The sequence below is a fragment of the Manacus vitellinus genome, unplaced genomic scaffold (assembly GCF_001715985.3).
Source record: "Manacus vitellinus isolate BGI_N305 unplaced genomic scaffold, ASM171598v3 scaffold_62_pilon, whole genome shotgun sequence".
Classification (NCBI taxonomy): Eukaryota; Metazoa; Chordata; class Aves; order Passeriformes; family Pipridae; genus Manacus; species Manacus vitellinus.
Genome location: NW_021940704.1, coordinates 1,875,453 through 1,897,414, shown reverse-complemented (window position 1 = coordinate 1,897,414; position 21,962 = coordinate 1,875,453). Strand labels below are relative to the sequence as shown.

Genomic DNA, 21,962 nt, shown 5'->3' with positions numbered 1-21,962 from the left:
ATACCTACTGCAACTACAGACTGCAGCTTCTCAAGCCTCTCCATTTACTGTGACATCCTCAAGGGTCAAGCTGCACAAACTGAAGTAATGTAATTTTAGAATCACAAGATAGTTTGTGTTGAAAAGGAACTTTAAAACAGGTGCTTCCAAACCAGTATCAGAAAACCTAACTGCCTGCAAATATTTAAATGTGTAATTACCAACTGATGAATATTTTTCATCAAACCTTACAGAATTCCTCTATTAATATATTAATAATAGGTGTACATGAACACCTTTTGCACACCTGATGACTGACAGAATCCTGCACCAGAAGACAGCATCAAGCTCTCAGTCACTGGCCTGATCTTCTGCTCGTCGCTGCTTCCATCGCCACTGGAATTCTGCTCATCATTTTCTTCCTTATCAGATGAGGAAGAGGAAGTGACAACCACTTTCTTTTTTGACACTTTCTTTTTTAAGCTACTCCTTTTACTTTCTTTCATTGACCCTCTTTTAGTCTTTTTCTTACTGTCTTCATAAGACTCCTCATCAGAAGAAGATGAATCATTCTGTTCTTTTTTGGAAATTTTCTTTTTGTGACTTATTTTTTTCTTTTCTTTAGTTTCAGTTCGTTTTTTACGCTGCATGGCATCATCAGAAGAACTCTCCTCTTTTTGGGGAGATTTCTCAGTATCAGAGGATAAATCAATGTGTACTCTTTTAGCTACTCTCTCTCTCAAATTTCTCTTTTCTGTAAATACAGGTTCCTTTTTAATTTTGTCGTTTTCAGAAGAATTGCAACTTCCTTTCTCTGGAGAGGACTTCTCACCATCAGATGAGGAATCATCTTGCTCTTTCTTGAAACTTTTCTTTTTCAATTTTTCAGATTTCTTCGCTTTGTTTTCTGATCCTTTCTTGTTCTTGAGTCTGTCCTTTGAAGACTCAAACTTGTGCTCTTTCTTTGCAGATTTCTCAGTACTCTCTGAAGAAGAATCTTCTTGTGCCTTTTTCTTTTTCAAATCCTTGTTTTTGTTACCTTCAGGAGAACTTTCCTCTTTCTCCAGTGAAGACTTCTCAACATCAGAATACTCATCATGTTTTCCCTTTGTGGATTTTTCTTTTGAGTCCCTGTTTATCTTCTCCTTAGCAGACAACCTCTTACCCACTTTTTTATCTTTAGAAGAATGGTTCATTTCCTTCTCTGGGGAAGACTTTTCAACATCATCATCATCTTCAGAAGACTTACCTTTCTTTTTCTTCCGATTTACCTTTCTTTTACTGCTTACTTTCTTCCTCTGCTCTTCTTCAGAGGAATCGTAACTATCCTCTTTTCGGGAATATTTTTTCTTAGGCTTTTTGGCAGCCTCAATTTTACTTAACATTTTTATCTCTTTTTCTAACTCAGAATCATAGTTTGAAGAATCTGAATAGTTTTGTCGCTTCTTTTTAGCAGCGGCGGCGTTTTTAGCTGATTTGCCTCTTTTAGCATCTAAATCTGAACCAGAACTGGAACTTTTTCTTTTTCGTTTTCCATTTTCATCCTTTACTGGCTGATTCTTCTGAAAATCTGAAGTCTTCTGATCATTTGCTGGTGCTTCACTATTGCTGTCAATGTCTGAGGAACTGCGACTCATCATTCCTGCCTCTTTAAGAACAGCTGGCATCTCATCAGAATCCGAGCTCTGATCCAAAACATATGGCTTCTTGGATTCGGAAAGGTTATCAGGGCTGGGGCCATCAGCAGCACTGTCAGAAGGATTTCTCTGGTCGTTTTTCCTCCGTGGCTGTTTGGCTGGTTTTCCCTTGCGCTTCTCGCTGCCCATGTCGTTGCTGTCCTCCTCCGAGTTGGATGTCAGAGGGCTCATGTCCGTGGGGCGCCGCAGGGGGGTGGTTTTCACGCGCGGCGACCTCCGGAGATCGGACTCCTCGACAGGCACGGCCTCGTTCTCCGTGGAGGGTTCACTGCCAGCAGTGTGATTTTGTTTCACAGGGTCACAGTCTTCTGCTCTAGGCTTTGCATCAACACTTTTATTTTCCTTTTCTAAACTGTTGTCTCGATCTTCAGCTTTAACTGTAACCTCTGAGAGGGAAACAGGAGTCAATTTTACAACCAATTCTTTTGTTCCTTTAGCCGATGATTTTAACTTGGTACCACCTTTGGCATCTTTCGCAGGAGCGTTCGATTTTGTATTTGAATTTGGAGTCTCATGATCTGTTCCTGTATTTCCACTCTCCTGCTCATCTGATGGCATCTGAATCTCCATAGCAGATTCTAGAGTCTCAAAAATGTCTTCAGGAACAGATGAGGGAATGGACACTATATCCATGTCCAAAGCCTCTGTACTGTTCGGTTCATACTGAGGTTCTTCATTTCTGCCAGACTTTTTCTCTTCCCCAGAAGTAGGTTTGTTATCAGTCTGTTCCACTGTTGGAACACTTTGATCCATGGGCTCACTGTCAGGCTGTTCTGATACAACCTTTTTTGGCGTCTGTACAGTGTCATCCTCTTTTAATGCCACATGTTCCTTTCCTTCATCTTTTTTCACCTCATTTTTTTCAGATCTAACCTCAGTTTTTTTCTCTTTGGTATTTTTATCTTTGATTTTAACATTCAGTGCTTGAATCTCCAGGTTCAGACCTTCTTCTAGTGCCAGATGAGCTTTTTTCATGTCACTCAGCACAGATTTAAAAGCCTTCAGCTGACACAGTTGCACAGTTGGGCTTATTTCTACATTTTCTGCAGCATTTTTCAAAAAGCTTACAAAGCTAGAATTGAGATTTGCTGTAGTTTCAACCAGTTTTTTTGTTTTCTTAAGCAAGTCTTTTGGCACCATTAGTGCTTTATAAGAATATGTTAGTGAACCTGAATATGAATTATCTAGTTTTTTTTCTTCACCATTACAGTTTGCACTATTTCTCTTTGGAGAAAACTTGACTGTATGGTCATATATTTTACTTTTTTCACTTTCAACTTTGATCTTTTTTTTGTTTTGTTGAAGTAACTGTTCTAAATTTTCAAAGACACTGTCACATGCAGTGACCAAGTCCAACAAAGGCTCTGGATGGCAAATATAGCAATGCCACTGGTTATTTTCATCCAGGATAGTCGAGAGCTCCTTTCGACCCAGGTTGCGCAAAATGCACTTTTTACAGAAGGCGTTATGGCAAAAGTCACAGCAAATCAAATTTCCACCTTCAGCACACCACCTGAAACGAGACACGAGGAATGGAAGAGGTTTGTCTCCAGACCAACACAGTGGTAAACTCTTAGTCTGACATATTTAAAAATTCAGGTGATAAACAGATCCATTTATGGAAACCATTTTTAAAAGCACATCTGAAAAGCACTCAGCTGAGAATTGGAAAATCGGAAAATTCATGTATTAGACTAAAAGTTCACAAGGCTAAAATGGTCAGTAATTTTCAAACACAACTTCAGCACTGATTTTAAAGAAAAGAAAAAAACTAATTACATTTTATTTTCCCTGTTTCTTCTGAAAATTTGGAGAGAGGAGGGAGTGGAGTGATTTATTTTACATCAGAAGCAATTGGCTTAAGTCTTTCTAGCCTTAACTGATATATTACTACTGCAGGCACATATGACCTGAAAAGTGGTGGACAAGAAAGCTCATAAGCATCACAGACTGCACAATTTTGACAGAATTACGCATTTAGATATTTGACCTAAGGACAGAGAAATACTTTAGTATTTCAAAAGTGGGAAATGCATCTGTAGAAATAAGTTTCTGTGACTCACAAGGTTTAGAATGTCAGATTCTATCCCCACCTGTAAAGTGTTTGTAAGGTTAATGGGCATTATGGGTCAATACCCAATTAATGGGAATGTTATTTAGTTAGAAATGTGATGTCTAAAAGTGTTTGCTATTGGATTCATTTATAAAATGTTTTCCTATTAATTACTTAAATAACAATCAAATAGATAGGAAAACGCTGGGGTTGAGTATTTCTTGGTGAGAAATAATTGTTGATTAAGCTCTTAAGCTCTTATGTACTGGTCTTATTTCTTGCAATAATAAGCTGACTGACAAACAAAGCTGCCCAGGCCACACTGGTGTGTCTGCAGTCCCTGGACCCTCACCTGCACTGTTCGTCCATCCCGTCCGAATCCCGGCTGATGTCATCGCTCATGTAATACTTGTAGCAAGTCTGGAAAGAGACAGGACAAGGAATTCTTTATTAAATCCCAACAAGGCTTCAGAGATTCACTTGATTTCTGAAGCCTGCCAGTAAAGGCAGCAGCTGCAAGGTCTTCAGCATTCTAAGCCTTTTACATTTGTGTTAATCTAAAAAAAAAATCTACCATGGATACGATAGGTCCCAAAACTGACTTCTTATTTAGATGGCTCAAGGTTTATTTGAAAATTAAATAGGCTTGTGTTTGATGGCTGTGTAACTGTGTATTTAGAACATCAGCTGAATATTTCTCTTCAAATCTCTAAGTTTTTTCCCATCTATTTCCTACGTAAATCAATATCACATCCTCCCTAGCACAATTAATCCTACATAAATTACAGTTTTCAGCTGTATGCTCCTTATGTTAGCATCTGATGCCCATAAAGCTTTACATAAAAAGATCTTCAGCAATTATCCTGATGTTAACACCCAAGTATTCAATTTCCAGGTACAAACTAAGTATCTTTATTGAAAATTTGGTAATGGTAAGAAAAAAACCTCAGCTAGAAGTAGCAATGGCTTCAGTTTCTGAACTCTTTACACCAAATTTGGAAGGTGTGATGTCATTTTTTTCCCAGTTGCTAGTGAAAAAGGTTCTCCCAGACTTGCAGTTCTACTTTGAACAGGCATTAATACAAACTATTAGCTACATTCTGTCCTTTCACCCAGCAGATCAGTGAATTCAGAATCCAGAAGAGGATTCAGCACATGAATTTAACATGATGATGCCCCTTTACATGGAATAGATTTATATATCTGTTCGACTAAACTATCCAAACAATCAAAACCAACAAAAAACCCCAGTAACGTCTGATATTTAGATATTTGATGGAACATTCATAGTTGAAGGAAAACAGCTTCTCAGATCTGGGACTGCTGACCTAAGCAGGAGAAAAATAAGGGCAGAACAAGGCACAGAAAGCAACGGAAGACCTGGAGTATGGAGATCAGGGACTTCCACTCCTCACTCCCACATTAACTTAAGGCCACGTTCCACTAAGTAGATACAGAAAATTTAAAGGAAAAACTCCTGGATGCAATTCATGTAGCAGAGCCCCCAGTCAAGAGCTGCTGTTGAACCCAACACCCTAAAGAAGTTAAAAAAACGACCCAGGTCTCTTGTGCATGGCAGGAACACAGACAGCTGCAGCCACCTGCTGAGGATTTTCAAGCCTAGAACAAGAGCTGGGACTCCAGTGGAGATGGAAGACAGTCATCGTGTGAGCTGATTATTGTAAGGCATATTTGATAAAAGAAACAAGTCAGAATACATAGAAGAGGCAGAACATCAGACTACATGGGCACGCCTGTGACAGCCTGTCAGCTGAACATGGAACATCAGTCAGGAACCGGGGAGAAGGAGGAGGGAAGGGAACAGGAATGCTACCTGTGCATTGTAACAGAGCTGTATCTCTCTACCTTGGGCAACATCTTTACAAATACAGCATCTATAGGCTGTAGAGACATGCAAGAGCTATCTCTGTATCTCTGAAAATTAACAGGGGTCTCCACAGCAGGGGCAGGGATGTTTCCTTCCTGCCCTGTTGCCCCCCTCTTTCCATTGCAGGCAACTCAGGGCCTCTCTGAAGCCAGCAGGAAAGCAGGCAGCTGAAGACCCAGATCTGGGTTTAGGTTAGGTTTAGATCATTATTTCAAAGCTGCCATAAATTAAAACAACCCACGAGCTGCAGAAACTGAGATGGCTCTGAAGCTACTTTTCTGCTCCTTATTCCAATCTTGTTTTACACAGAACACTTTACCAGGACATCCAGACTTGAATCTGCTCTTACAGTACATTATGAGTAGGCAGAAACTTCAGACAGATCATTTAACATTAAAAATTCACTACTATTACAGCCTTAAAGCTATAAAACTAAATTCCACATAAACCACAATGAGTTTAACCGAGGTATAAGAAAACAGGAATATAAATTTGTAAGTATATTTGCTTTCCCCCCCCGCTTTTACTTTCCTTAACTGTAACAGCTAATGACTAAAAAAAAGAACTACTCCCACAAAAATCCCAGCCAAATCAACTAATATGACATTTCAAACAAAAACAAACAGTAGAACTGTTTACCACATACCTTACAAATAAGAACTTTCAGTGTAGGATGTCTGTAGATTGAATCCTTTTGAAAATGGTTCACCTGTTGCCCACAAGCTGTACAGCTTACAATTCCATGTAGTCCTTCCTCTATAGAGAGGATTATAAACCACACATTAATTGTTTTCTTTTTTTTTTTTTTTTTAAGAAATCTATATATACCTATTTAATTTTCTTACAATATTTTGGCCTGTCAGGTTTTAGGCCTTTATTTCTTTACCGCCCAGCACTAGAGATCTTTCTGTAACCACTTGTCATTTAAAGACTGAAAGAATTTCCCTCTAATTTCTATGCTCCACTTGGGGTGAAGATACAATTCTTTTCCTTTGAGAGATTCAATTTGGGCTAATTGGTCACCTCATGAGAACATACCTAAATAAGAGTCATCAATAAAACTCTTCCAGAGCAGCCCTGATATTCTGGACAATGCTCCCAATTTAATCTTTGTTTAACAAATGCATGTTTATATTATATTTTCTTTCACACACAGTTTAGTTTCTCAAAGAAGAATACAAAAAACTATTACAGAAGATGCACAAAATCCTTTTAATAGTGCCTGAAAAATCTTTTCTCACCTTTTGTTCCCTTCTTGATGGCGGTTTTTGCTGTTTGGGTTTTTCTGAAACTACAATTTTGCTATAATACACATGTACTCCCCATCTTGCTGATTGCTCTCACTTTGTGGACCACCCTGCTGTACCTATATTTGGTCAAGAAAACATTTCTTTACTGCCAACCCCCCAAATTCACTTTGGAAGGGGTGAACGTGGGCTTGGCAGGTTCACTCCATGCCAGGCTGTTAAACCAACTAGTTAATACTGTGAGACCTTTCTGTTTTCAGCAGCAGAAAAAGGAAAATCATTTGTGAAAGCTCATACACTTTCAAAATCCTAATCTGGGATCAAGCAGATAGAGGTTTGATATGGGATCACTCAACTGTGACTTGTCCTTCGCTGCCATGCTCAGTAAGTGGAACAAGGAAATTAACTCAAATGGTTTCACTCAATGGTTACAATCTGAGTACAGACTTCGTATTTTTTTCTAGTTTTCAAATAATCACTGCCACAGAAGCACCAACACCACAATGTTAAGGAACTGAATGAACATTCTCAAGACACAATGCAAGCTACCAGCAACCTGCTGCTGAAGCACCATCTTAGATGGCTCAGGGGCCAGTGAGAACAGCTGATACACCCTCACAACTCAGGGAAATTCTGAATACATGACTGCATGTCTGCAGAGCCTGGGCACTCACAAAGCCCTCTCACCACCTCAAAACCAGCTCAAACACTGGTTTCAGACACCGCTGCATAAAGGCATCCGTCGTATCGCACTCCTCGGAAAGCAATCCCATGTTCCGCAGCACGGAACCCAACCCAGGTCTGTCACACACCACAGCCAGCTCAGGGACAACAGGCCATTCCCTGCCAAATCCTGAGCCACTTCCCTCTTTTCTACAGCCACGGGGAAGCACTGGGGCCTCCTTCCTGAGATCTGCGAGTTGGCACCAGAGAGATTTATGAGGCAAACCTTTGTGAGCCATGTTACTGCTACAAATGATGATGACCTAAAGAAATTCAACTACTACTAATTCATTAATACTGAGAAAATACTTACTTTAAAACATTCCTACCAGAGTTTATTAGCAAAAATACAACCATAACCATTCTGCAGACACAACACTTGAAAATAATGACACAATGCCTCAACAGTCTCAGATGAGAGCATCTGGTTGCTAGAAAGGTAAGACTTCTATTACTACCACTATTTCTAATATAAACAGGACATATAATTCCTAATAAAAGTGCAAAGATGCACTCCACAATGAACAAGACGGACAGGCCTTTTTTATTTTATCGTTATTATTTACCTGCACTGTGCAGACAATTCAGTATCTCAGGGACTACATATTTACCTGCTCTGTATGTGCTCAGGGCACCTCAGTCAAGACACAGCTCAGTGCCACTTCATGCAAAAAGCTGACAAAATTTGACAAAAACAAACTGGTTTGATATATTCCCTAATCCTGCTCTTGAGGCTGATTGGAGTCACATCCCTCACCTGGCTACCTTTCCTGGTCTGGAAATGGGGTCAACACAAGGAGTAGGCAGTACCTGTTCCATTTCCCTGGAAGCTGACTGGAGTTTGACACACATCCTGGAGAGCTCTAAAACCAAATACTATCAGCAGAGACGTTAACAGAGCTGAGCTCGCCCTGGACAAAGGTAAGGCTTAAACTCTTCATGTCCCTTCCAAAATTATTACCCCATGTCAGGCACAGCACGTGAGTAACCAGCCCAGATACTCAAAGAAAGCCTATAAATTCCCTGGGGACAGAGAAAAAAAGCTGGAAGGGCAGGTCATACAAACTGTCCTGGGGATGCAGACACAGGCCACAAAGCTCAAGCAGAAGAGTCCTATCTTCTCAACACTGCACCCTTGAAGAGTTCTGTTGGACCATTTGCAAATGTTATAAGCACAAATGGGAAAAGCATTCCTAAATGCTGCACAGGACATCTTGCATGAATAAACAGAACCAACTTCCAAAGATTAAGAAAGGGATCATTCAGAGAAAACATCAACGCTCAAAATGTGATTAACATCATGCATGAGCCCATGTGTATGCACAAGCACATTTCCACAGTCACATTTTACTCCCCTTCCACCACGAATGGAGAAATAGCACTTAATAAATTACAGTAGGACTCTAAAAGAGAGCAAGTATCTCAAATGATATAATGGGAAGAATGAAGAGTGTGTACAAGATCTGTTTGTATGAATATCCTAGGTACTGTTGTAGGTGTGTGAATTAAGATATTGCCAGTAGTGTTAATAAAAATATCTGCCTTCTTATTGGCTACTTTATAAATAATCCTCCCTCTCCTTTAATTTTTGGAATGAAATATGAGAAACTAATTTCTGTTACTGCTATAATCTACCTAACTTCTCAATTTTAGCAGTAGCTATGGAAAAGCAGCTGACACAGCAGTTTTTCAAAGATAATCCTTAGAAGGGCCCACTGGTAGGGAATTTCTCACAATTTAAAAACAAAACAGAAGTCTTTGAATTGTTTGAGGGTTTTGGATTTTTCTCAGCTCACTGATGGATCATCTGCCTATACATGTCCCACATGGTTGCTTTCTTAATAAGTGAACATTCCTGTATCAACACTGTTACAACGTAATTCCTTAAAAAAGGAATACCTGTAACACCTGATTGCAACCAAGCAACTGCACCTAATGATGCATCCTATACCTACAGAAAATAAGGAGTATAATGGGAACTAATCTTAGCTTTCACTGCTGCATTGCAGGGGCAGCAATGGAGGCTAATTTCTGTCAGTTAGCATCCTTAATGAACAAAAAGCCAGAAGAGTGGAGGTATTTTTAGGATAATTTATCAGAAATATGAACAATTTTTAGATGTACCAAATGTGGTCATAAGCAACAATTTAAACCCGTTTTAATAGATGTTTTAAGTTGTATTTACCTCCACGCTTTTTGGGAGCTTCAGGTTTCATTTTAACGGTATTTCTGCTTCTAAATTCAGGCCCTTTAAAATCATCTTTGTCTTCATTCAGCACTGGCTCAGGTTGTACAACCACTGTACCTAGAATAATTTTATTTAGAAATTGGAAACCATTACACATCCAAATGAAGTGCAAAAGTTCTGTTTAAATAAAGCCAACAAAAAAGTGCAATCCGTTGACTAAAACTCAACAAAGTTTTGAATGCACAGCTGTTCACAGAAAAAAAACAAAACAAAACAACCAAAACCAAACCACCACACACTTCAAAGTGTTGCAGCTGTAGGACAAAAGTCAAAGACTGGATGGGCTGAGGAGCAAATTGTGCCCCCTCTGCCCTGATGTGGCACGTGCAGGACAGGACTGTCACACTGCTGGGGGTGTGGATAGGGATTTGTAGTGCAATGCTACAAATAAAGGACCTGGGTTACATCACTCAAACCCCTCAAAACCTCTACAGTAACTATGCATTTCTCTCTTTGTCCCCTTCTATCCAGTTTCCCTCGCCTGCATTTATTTCAGCATGAAATAAATGAAAAAGCAATACAGTAAAAACTGCTTTGTCTTTAACAAAATTCAGAAATTCACATTTTCATTTCAATGAAGAGTACTAGTCAAAATCATGTGAATGAAAAAGCACATCTTTCCTACTTAAGAGCCCGGTTTTTATACTTTTGCTGTGAGGACACTGAAAATCATCTCATACTCTGAAAAAAATCATTTTGAAGTGACTGCTCTAAATACTGCTGCTCATGCAGTAAACAGCAGCAATTTTTCCTGTAACTTCCCTAGGTAAGAAATGGAGGAGATAAACAAACTCACACTGTAGTTAAGAGCAGAGGGATGCAAAGCTTATAGAATTAACTGTTCCTAAAAGGTGCTTAAAAATACATCAAATAACGACACTTCCCTCCCAGAGTTAGTTTTGCTTTTGTTGATCTAATTGCTAATAAATAACCTCAGAGAGAACTGTAGAATAAGACCACCAGGTGACAGAGGTTGAGAGTTGTACAGAATAAGGGAAGCAGTTCTTTCCCTGTGTGTGATGGTTTTACAGAGATGGCTGCAGGCACTCGATACCCTGGTGCCCGTGGGCTGAGCCACCAGGTGCCAAGGCAGAGGTGCTGGGGCTGCTCTGTGCTGGCTGTGCTCACAGCCCTGTGTGTGTCCAGGCCAGCAGCACCCCAGAGAGCCATTTCACACACGTGCATTCCAGTTCAGTATCTGTGCTGCCTCATCACCTTGGCTAATTTCCTGAATTCAGACATGAAAAAAGACACGACCTACCTTTAGGCAAGCTTTGCATATCTACATCGTTTTCTGAGTTCTCATTTGAAACATCTTCATTTACAGTTTCATCTACAATTTGTTCCTCATCTGACCCAACGTATTTTGTTACAACTGTAGGTTTCCTGCATAGACAGAAAAAAACATGCTCTGACAAACAGTACACACTGCAATTCAGGTAAGCCTAGAGCTTTGCAAACATGATGTTAACTGGGGAAAACTATGTTTTCTAAATTCATTTCGGACTTTATGAGGTGGGATACTCCAAGTTATTACTAAATATAAATTGTAGGTTAATTTTGTTGTTAGGAACAGGAATTCGCCCTTCTATGTGAAATAAAAATATATACTAATAAAATACTTTGTTTCACAGGTTTGCTGTATTTTTTTGTAAAATCAAGGTTTGATGTGTTTTTAAGGAAGTCACACTTCTACCAAAAAAACCCTAAAACCCACACAAGTGAATGTCTACTCAGAAATTTTATCCATCATTCCAGGTTTAACAGGCAGCACAAAGAGAGCACACAGATATTAACAAATTACAAAAAGTAGCTTGGTTGAAGAGATGTTTGCAAGGAAATAAATGAAATGTGGAGAGAAATGAAAAAGCTGACTGTTGAATAAAAGGAACAGCTGCCAGAATTCCACATAAACATAATTTCTAACTGAATCCACAAAAATTAATTAATTTACTATGTCAGGACAGGGAGAAGAAAATACTGAATATGGAGCATAACTTTCAGTAGTCTGAAGGCAATACACGAACTACTGCAGGATACTGGTTTTGTATCAGGAACAGTATGTTACATGTGTAAGTGAAAATACCTTTAGTGATAAGACAGGATGCAAAAAAAACAGGACTAAAACTAATATAAAAGAAAAAGAGTTCAGTAAAACACTGTATTCAGAAGATGAGGGTGAAATCAAAGCCAAAGATTGAAGAACATTAATGCCAGCAGACATGATAGAATAAACCAACCTGGATACAAAGGAGAGTGAAAAGAGATACAGACTTTTAAAGAGCAGTACTAAGGCAGCTGTTGAAACTGTGCATGAAAAATCATGAATGACAGAACCTGAACAAGCATCAGCCGAGAGCAGATGAGGAGCTGGACTAGAGCAAGTCTGCTGGTACCTGGGACACAAACAACCTGTGTCTCCTGTAGGTTCAGAGGGATGGTAAACAGTTAACTCCAGACTTTGTAAATCAAAGAGGGTAAAAGGATTAAGCAGGGATACAGCAAATGGCAGATCCTGCACAGGACAGCTCAGCAGCACAGTTCGATGCTACAGCCTCCCAGCAGTAAGGTAAATAAAGCCCTTTTTTCATACAACCCAATTTACATTTTTGGAAGAATCCTACATGTAGAATTAGCCAGAGTAAAGGAACTCTTGTATAAACGGGATAATCTTGTCTTTGTTTATAAAAATCAGGCTTTATGATCTTTACCTTTGACCCTGAGAAACGGTTTGAATTTTAAGTGTATTATGAAGCATTTGTTTTACCAGCACTCTGCTAACTTTATGGATTTACACTGGTGTATACCAAAAATACTTGGCATAGTGCATCGACTTTTCTATAGTTTCACATACCAAAAAGTAATTTATTTGTTTTTATCTTCCAAACCAACCTTTTGGAACGGGATAATCCTAAGGATTTGGTTCTTTCTGAAGAACTACTGCCCTAAAAACAAGAAAAAAATGTAAAGGTCAACACATTTGTATCCAAGGGACCTGTCAACCAGTTTCTTGCTTTAACTAGAACACATTTCAGAAGTTACCAATGCTCTTATTAAAAAAAAAAAAATAAATTAAAAAAAGCAGCAGAAAAGCATTAACAAGTGACACACAATTTCAACAGTCATGCCAGTTCAGTTAAACCAAATCTATGGAGTTTCGGATCAGAAGGAAGCAGCTTCCTGTGGATGCACCTGTGGATGCTCTTCACAAAGAAACCACGGCCTTTTCCAACACCCCCTCCCAGAGGGTTCTGCAAGGCTGGCCCTGGGCACTGTGCCCAGTGTGCCCCCAGAAGTGCCAGCACAACACTGACACTTGTTACCTGGCTCATGTGCCAGAAAGCACTGGCTGCCTTCACAGGAAAACTGATTTTTCAGAGGTTTTTGCACTCATATCATAACCAGGTCTGGGCACTTTAAAATACCTGAATTTACAGCAGCAAAGGCAAACTAAGGCAGGACTCTGACACTTGTGTTCTCTACATATTAAGGTGTTGTCAAGCAGAATGTTTCCAGCAGAAGAATAGTTAGTAGTAACATATACTACATGAAAAATTTCTTTAATGTGCATAACACATCACACAGAAGAAATCTGCTCATGTTTAATATAGATCCTGTATGCCCATATTTCTTTATCTTTTAAAAAAGGAAGCATATTTGCCTCAAAGGACAACTAAGTACCTACTGTTATCTGAGTATCACAGTGTAAGTGTAAATAGAGACCAATTCTTTTAAACCAAAAATAGTAAGAGCCTGGTAACCTATAATCCAAAGAACAGAATAAGGATAAAACAATATTAACCAAATTTCTTTATAAAGAAAACCTCACTTTGCAATATACTCAATATGAATCAGTTAACAGCACTTATTTCTTAACAAAAATGCAACTGCACACCTCAGGTAAGCAAAGCCTAACTCTCTGTTAGAGACTGTTAGAGACATTGTTCTCAGGAATTATTGTGCACCAGAAAGACAATGAAGTTGCCCAAGTAAATTCATGTATTTCAGTAATTTAGAAATAAAAGGGGAGGAGGACAGAAGCAATTGCTTGCACGTGCCTAAATCAAAGTGAGTTTAATTCAAAATATAAAATTTAATTTTACATTTATTTTTATATATTTTACAGCTAATGTTTCTATTCAACAGACATGATGACATTTACTGGGTGGTTCTGACAGGATTTTTTAAGTATTTATTGTAAAAACAACATAGTGAACTCAGCCATTCTGCACTAGACATGCAACTAGAATTCAAAAGTGCTTTTATTCCTACCTCATCTCTGTTGTTCTCCATTGAAGCTGGACTTCCTTTAGGTTCTCTGCTTTTACCTATGGAGAGAAATTAAAGGAATCCACTGAACTGAAAGAATCATTAGTTCTTCACATTGCACATCACACTGTTAATGTTTCACCAGCCTGAATAAAGATGACTGTGTGACTTTCAGAGACAAACTGTTGCACAATGAAACACGTTCCACTATATGGCATAAATTCTACAGAAATAATCTAGGAATCCCTTTCAGTTCAGTCCCAGACAGGCTGAGGAACAGCCTTCCCCTTGGTGCAGAAATCCTGAAGCAATGGAAATAATACATTAGTGTATTTTTGTTAATCTCTAAGCAGTTACTTCAAATTTTTTCTCTTACACGTCTTGACATTAGAAATAAAGTATTAAATCTGGGATCACAAAACCACAGACAAAAAACCCATCTGACATAGGCTATGACTGTGAATTCCCATTTCTCTGTCTCAGGAACTGTGGAATATAAAGCCTAAACACCTGCAACCTATTAGCACCTGTTCCCATCCACCAGTCCTGGCAATGGAAGGGAATGTTTCAAGTTCAGTGATTCAATGATACTCAGAAGAAGATGCTCCAAAGGGTCAGGAACAGCAGGATTCTAACAGATGCACTACAGAGAAGGAAGTATAATTACAATCCTGGATTATCCTGTAAATATCAGGATTATTTGTGATTTTAGCATAAGACTACTAGCACTGCAACTTAAACTTCAGTTTTGGGAAAACCGAATAATTTTCTTCTACACTTTAAAATAATCAAATCACTTTGATTGGAGAATTCAGTGCTGGCTATTTGACCCGGGCTGAACTGTTTCAGTAAATTGCAGCAAAAATTATTCAGTCATTTCTGCATGTGAAGGAGGGAATAAAAAAATGGAAGCAGATGTTTTTGGCTCTTTTAAATACCCGAAATTTCTTCTCTAGAATATTACAGGTATTTCTGTATTCTGAGGAAAAAACCTGAGATTTGGAAGGAGGGTGACACACCTTCTGGAGATCGCATGCTGCCCACCTTCTACTCTTGACCAATTTGGCCAAGTGATAAATCCATGGAAAATACCAGTTTGTACATCTTGGCAGAGCTTTCTTTGCTCTGGCAGCTCCAATCCCTGCAGACTCTGCACTTGGACCTGGTACTCACATGCTGCTCCCTATCCATTCCCACAGAACCAGGGAGTGGCTGCACCATCCCCTCCCAGCTCCCAGTGCTGACCCCCTGCTCCTGCTCCCTGCTTCCCAGGGCAGGGGCTGGACTGGACACTGGAGCAGCCCAGGGACTGCCCCTGGCACCGTGCAGGGCACAGGAGGGACACATCCAGTGCCAGTGCAGAGGGGAGACTGAAACATCAGTAAGGCTGGAAAATCAAGTACTGCTTCCTATTTTAATTGACCTCTGCGTGTGGCAGGGACATGTTCCAACTCTCCTAAGCCATACTTAACCTTCACCATCATCTCCCTCCTCACAACACAGTACCCAATAATTCACATATCTCCCACATGCTGGAACAATCCAAGATCCACTACTATATAAACCTGATTTGGCCCCAAGCATCCTGTGCATTACAAAAAAAGCAAGCACAGTTGCTAAAGACGTCGTCATCATCCACAGAACATTGGGAGGGGAAGGAAATTTGCACAGTTAATTCTGACATTTCCTAATATTTAAGTGTTTAATCCTGACTTTTCTACTTCAATATGTTCTTTTAGATCTCAAAACCAACACTGAAACAGGCCTGCTATGAATTTGCAAGTGTACCCATTTCAAAGACAATCTGTGTTTTACAGCAAGGAACCAAATTCTACCTTTTAACTACACAGGATAAAGGAAAAGATTTCTTTTTCCCAGTGTGCTCCTCAGCAAAATTTCACTTTGAGATGTGTCTACACCACAGTTTATTTTACTATTCTGCTGAGGTATCACAGGAGTCATTTCTTTTTCCTACGTTAGCAGTTCAGTTTGATGCTGGTGAGCACCACAGGCAGCAGACTCTCTCAAAACAAACCATTAAAAGACAAAAACAGCATGTCAGAAAACCCATGGAAGATATTACTTAGGACAACAGGAGTTTGAAAATAAACTCCATAACACAGCCAGCACACTCTCATTCTCCTGGACTCCACCGCTTCAGCACAGCTTTTAGCTCATTAAACAGTAGAGACTGAAAGGTTTTGCACCTGTATCAGATCCAATTTAAACTAAGAAACAGTTTAACCAGTTAAATTTGGAAACAGATTTTATTCAGTACTGATACGAAATTATTTCACTTTTAATCACTGTAATCAAAACAGTGTTTAAAATTCGTTACCTATTTCTAACTTGTACATAAAAATTCTAATAACCAATTCTGACCTAGTGCAGGACTCAAGGTTTTTCAGAAATCTTATTTCCTATTCAAATGTTTCCAGATTACATGTAGAAATCTTTTTCAAATAACTACGAAAGCATAAGCTCCAGAACTTCTTCCACAACTACAAGGACTGCACAAGCTTTACTTCAGCAGAAGAACCAAGATACTGCATTTATAAATTCAGGAACACTGAACAAGGAATTCCTAGCACAGCAAATACATGTGTGTTTGCCATCTTGTGTTTCATAGAAGGTAAATCTAACCAGAAGGCTAGATTTTTTTTTCACATTTAGAAAGATTCAGAACTGAAATAAATATTGCATCAAAGGTCTACTGTGTATTTATTAAGATATCACCACATAAATCACATTAGGACTTTGTATAATTGCCCCAGTGAAGTGTGATAAATTGAAATAACAACAGCAAGTTAGTTGACTTGAGAATCATATATACACTGAAAGTAAAAAAAACCCGTAAGATGTGTTTTTACCTGTGCTTTTGTTTTTAGATAATGCTGGAGGAGAGTTTGCGTCCTCAGATTCTTCTGATGAGTGAGCCAAGAAGTCATGTAGTTTCTGTACCAATGTGTTCAACTTGCTTTCACTGTTAAAATACAAGTAATACTTCAAATGACTTACACAGCTCACTGATTTACCAAACTTGAAAGAAATTATGTTTCATCTCAATTAATACACACCTACAAGACATTTAAACATTTGTTTCTGCATAAGTATATCAAAGTAAATAAAACACACACAATTTTTTTAAAACCTGAGCAAAGTGGTAGGTGCACCCTTATTGACGAAAAAGCACTAAGGACTTTGTCAATAATAACAATTCTATTTTAAGTCATTTTTACTGTTTACAATTACTGACAGAATTCAAGAAAATCTGAGTGGTAATGCTGCTATGTCATGAAGACAGAGAAAAATTAATTTAAGATTCTACTTTGTCAGAGACTAGACAGGTAAAAACAATAAAATCTTGATTTTGTTACCAAAAATGTAACCTTTGGGGATATAAAACACTAGAAGTGACAGCAGTTTCACCTACAGCCTTTGAAAAAAGCAGGTGTGTTGAGTGTGGCAGATGAACACGCTCGTGCCAAACTCTCCTTAAAAACCAACCATCTACATAAACCTGCTGCGTCATGTGTTCGTTTGGTCAAAAAACAGCCAGGCAGGACCAGATCGTTCCTTGATCTGTCTGGATGAGAACTGTAACTCATTTATAGAAGACAGTGGGACCCTTCCCTTGGCACTGCCAGAGCCCGGGAGCTGCCAGCCTGGTGTGCTGCAGGTGTGCTGTCCATGCCCCCGGCAGGGAACCCCTGATCCCGAGCTTTCCTTCAGGAGGCACCACCCCAGAGCCCACACCCTGCTCCCTCACACTGTCCATGCAGTGCTCCAGATTCCTCCTCCCAGAGCCTCTGCAATCCCCTGAGACAGGACTCTGCAGCTGCAGGCGCGGTGCTGAGCCCAAGGGCTTTGGGAGCCCTGCAGAGAAGTTCCCCCTCAGCTGTTTGCCCACTCTGGGTGCTCTGGAACCTGCCAGGCTGACTCATCCTGCCTTATCAGCTGCTCCACAGGCTCCTCCAATGCTGCCCTGCCCTGCCCCCTGCAGAAGGGAGCCCATTCATTGCAACACACTCTTCCAACAGCAGGAAGAAATAACATTTTCTGTCCCTGTTTTACAGCTCATAGGAACTTGTATTTAGCAGGACCTCAACCCACTCACCTTTACCATCTCTACTGTTTCTCTGAACACATCATTTTATTAGCTTCTTTCAATTTTACCTGTTATTGCTAAAAAAATCCCGTTTTATAAGAAGGACGTGCAGGTGAACAATGAGTGAAAGGGTATCATCACGTCAATGCAAATGACTATTTTAACCAATGAAAAGAACCACAAATAAAACAGCATAAAACATCCATTTAAAAAAATAACATTAAATTTCTTTAAATCTTCCGAAGTACTCAAAATAAAACAAAACAGCACCTTGTGATACAAAGATCCTCTGCATGAGCGAAGGGCACTCTTCTTTCAAGACTACATATGTGCCATCAATCACTCAAGTGACTTTGAAAGAGTGTAACAAAGCTGGTTAACTCTCAAGTGTAATCTTAAAATTTTCCTCTCAATCTGTCCAAAAGTCTTTCCCTCTAATTACTGGACTCATGCTGCTACACAACTGCCAGTCCCTAAATCTGGGCTTCCCTTCTTCTCATGGATGGAGGGCATACTTGGAAAACATTATGGAAGATGATAACGATACACTGCAGTTTTAACAGCTTGCATGCTCTCCTTTAGAAAGGAGATTTAATGACAATTTACTCACATTAAGTTAAAAAAAAAAAATAGGGCTGTTCAAAATTATTTGATAGTAAAAGCATATAAAGAGATTTTATATCCACTCCAGATGGTCTGAAGAAATAACGCACATTTAGAAAGGCCAAAAGAAAGTACATTTTTGGTAGTAAAAACCAAAAAAAGGGGCCACATGTGGAATTCTGTTCATTTAGTTTATAAATAACTTGTTTTGGTACCAGCATTTCAGAAAGAAAATGGGAACTACAGATGAGTTTAGTATTATTGTTCTCAATACAAAACAAACTCAGTATAGTAGGCACGTGTCTTTGTGACTAACACTTGGAACATTATCTACTATCATTTATTAACTCTTACCCTAACTAGACTAAAATTATCATTTTCAGAGCAAAATGTTCTTGCTGACAAACAACTAAAAAAGAAAATACATAAATTAATACTAAAAAGTCTTCTTAGCTTGCTTTTCCTCTTGATTAATCATCATTTTGTACTATAAGGCTGTATTAAGGAACACCAGGTCAAACCTAAGAAAAGGTGTTACACTTACTATACTTTACCAGAGAGAAATGTTAATTTAGGGTAATGCTGTACTCGGTTTTGTACAAAAGTCATTTATATGTCATGTATTTATACTTGAGAATAATAATCTATCTTTTTTAAAGCTTCTACTGCAAAATCCTTATTCGTTGCAATACAGACCCATTCACTATTAAATTGATCACAACCTATAAACGTGTATTTTTTAAAAAAACATAGAAAGCCAAAAATGTAGAAGCATGTCAGAAGCACTACTGAGGCAAGCAGGCTCCTCGACATGGAACAACTCACCATTGTTCTCAGACTTGTGTGCACTAAGCATACGGCTTCACCATCAGTCCAGAGCTATTTCAACACTGTTCAGCCTAATTAAAACAGGAATGAAAGGGAAGGTGCCCTGCTATTATTGGCTTGGCCATGAACCTGATTTGTGACCTTGGGAAACTATCTTGTAAGAATACCATTTCTTACCCACATTCCGACCAAGCGCTGTACAATCAAACTATAAATGCCTGGTCTTTAACAGGATAACAAAAAGGTCCATAGTAGGCAAATCACCTCTAAGGCTAAATGAGTCCACAAATATTTAGAATAAATAAAGAACTAGACAGGTGGTTTCCTGATCTAGACGCAACATAATTCACTCAATCTGGCTGTGACCACTGTCCCCTTGTATGTTCTTACCTATACTGGGTTTGTGTGGCAACATTTTGGGGGGGGGATTACAGGGTGACAAACTTCTGTGAGAAGGCACCAGAAGCTTCCCCCATGTCCAACAGAGCCAATGCCAGAGGGCTCCATGATGGACCCAGTGCTGGCCAAGGCTGAGCTCACCAGCAATGCTGGTAGTGCCTCTGGGATAACATATTTAGGAAGGGGGAAAAAACCTGCTGCACAACAGCAGCTGGGAGAGAGCAGTGAGAGTGTGTGAGAGCAGCAGCCCTGCAGACACCCAGGCCAGAGAAGAAGGAGCTCCAGGCACTGGAGCAGAGATGCCCCTGCAGCCTCTGGGGGTCCATGGAGCAGCAGAGACCCCCCTGCAGCCGGGGAGGACCCCACAGCAGAGCAGGGGAGCCCCAAGGAGGCTGGGCCCCCGCAGGAGGCTCGTGCTGGAGCAGGCTGCTCCTGAACCCCTTGGGAAAGGCCTCGTGCTGGAGCAGTCCAGGAAGAACTGCAGCCCATGGGAAGAACCCACACAGGAGAGGTCCATGAGGACTGTCTCCCATGGGATGGGCCCCACGCTGGAGCAGGGGAGGAGTGTGAGGAGCAAGGAGCGACAGAGACAAGGTGTGATGAAGGGATCACAGCCTCCATGCCCGTCCCCCTGCACTGCTCAGGGAGAAGAGGCAGAGAATCAGGAGTGAAGCTGAACCTGGGAGGAAGGGAGGGGTGGGGGGAAGGTGTTTTAACATTGGGGGTTTATTTCTCATTACCCTACCCTGATTTGATTGGTAATAAATTCAGTTGATTTCCCCACGTGGGGTCTGTTCTGCCTGTGATGGTAATTGCTGAGTGGTCTCCTTGTCCTTATTTCAAAATGAGCTTTTCATAGTATTTCCTCTCCCCTGCCCAGCAGAGGAGGGGCAGTGTTGGAGTGGCTTTGGTGGGCACCCAGTGTCCAGTGAGGGTCAGCCCAGCACATCACCTCTGTTAGCTGTTGATCCTGCCTCCCCAAAGCGAGTCACATCACCTTGGACAAATAAAATTTTAAGGAACAGTTTTCATTTGGATCCAACTTGCCACATGTTCACATGGTTATTCCCTGTGAAGGCAGCTCAGGTGATGAAAATTCACAGCCAGGAAGGAACAGGATTGGCCATTTTAGCAGCAAACCCAGTCCCATTGGATTATACTGTGAAACTGCACTAAAAACCTGGTTATTGCAATCAGTGTCTATCTACTTTCTTCAAAAATGTCGGTGGAGAATGTCAGTTACTGTCAAACATCTGGAAGAATAGTTGGAAAACCACCTTTTCTTTAAACAAACAAATTTGTCCTTCTTCCATAGGATCCTACCAACTTTTAGTCTAAACAAGTGCCCCTCATCTGAATTTCAAGTGGCTCCTGGAAGTCAGTGAGACAGGAGTGCTTTCCAGCTTTTATCCCAATGCTGATAAATAGGCTTTTCTTAAACACCTGCCTTCCTGACATTCAATACTTGTCTAAAACTTTAGACTGTTTAAACTTTTAAAATAGTTCAAGGGCACAAGTTTTTTAAATTCATGTTTACGTTTACTTCAAGTTAAATCTCAGTCACTTTTTACTTTTGAAGTTGAAATGAAATACAGCAGAATAACTATTAACCAGACAAAATGAAACAATCCTTAGGAAAAATAATTACAGAAAAATAAAACCAGATGTGCTTTTCAACTGCTGGTCTGTAGACTGCCATCCTCTGCTTCAGTCTGTATCCCTGTGTGAACAGCAGAAGTCTAATAACCCACAGCAAAAGTCTGACTAACTTAATTAAGATGCTGGGAAGACACAGTACCTGTGCCTTCATATAATCAGGCCAGTATTGTGACACCTGAAAATCTTCATAAATTTTTTCCTGATGAGAAGGAAAGGGATTAGACTTACCCCCATTCAAAGATTTTAGTTATGAGGGCAGAG

General features: G+C 39.8%; 1 protein-coding gene across 3 annotated transcripts in view; it reads right to left on the bottom strand.

The window, feature by feature from the left end:
* ATRX (ATRX chromatin remodeler) overlaps positions 1-21,962 on the bottom strand; it is a 77,048-nt gene that overhangs the window by 49,222 nt on the left and 5,864 nt on the right. The window contains exons 2-9 of one of the 3 annotated variants that reach the window (XM_018083274.2): positions 16,975-17,087; positions 14,108-14,163; positions 12,728-12,780; positions 11,097-11,221; positions 9,773-9,892; positions 6,264-6,373; positions 4,082-4,149; positions 287-3,189 (exon numbers count right to left, since the gene is read on the bottom strand). In XM_018083274.2, coding sequence (XP_017938763.1) covers positions 287-3,189; positions 4,082-4,149; positions 6,264-6,373; positions 9,773-9,892; positions 11,097-11,221; positions 12,728-12,780; positions 14,108-14,128 — 3,400 coding nt within the window. In that variant the 5' untranslated portion in view covers positions 14,129-14,163; positions 16,975-17,087. Of the gene's footprint in view, positions 1-286; positions 3,190-4,081; positions 4,150-6,263; positions 6,374-9,772; positions 9,893-11,096; positions 11,222-12,727; positions 12,781-14,107; positions 14,164-16,974; positions 17,088-21,962 lie in introns of those variants that run through there. The other 2 variants (XM_029963761.1, XM_018083275.1) reach the window with 2 other exon arrangements.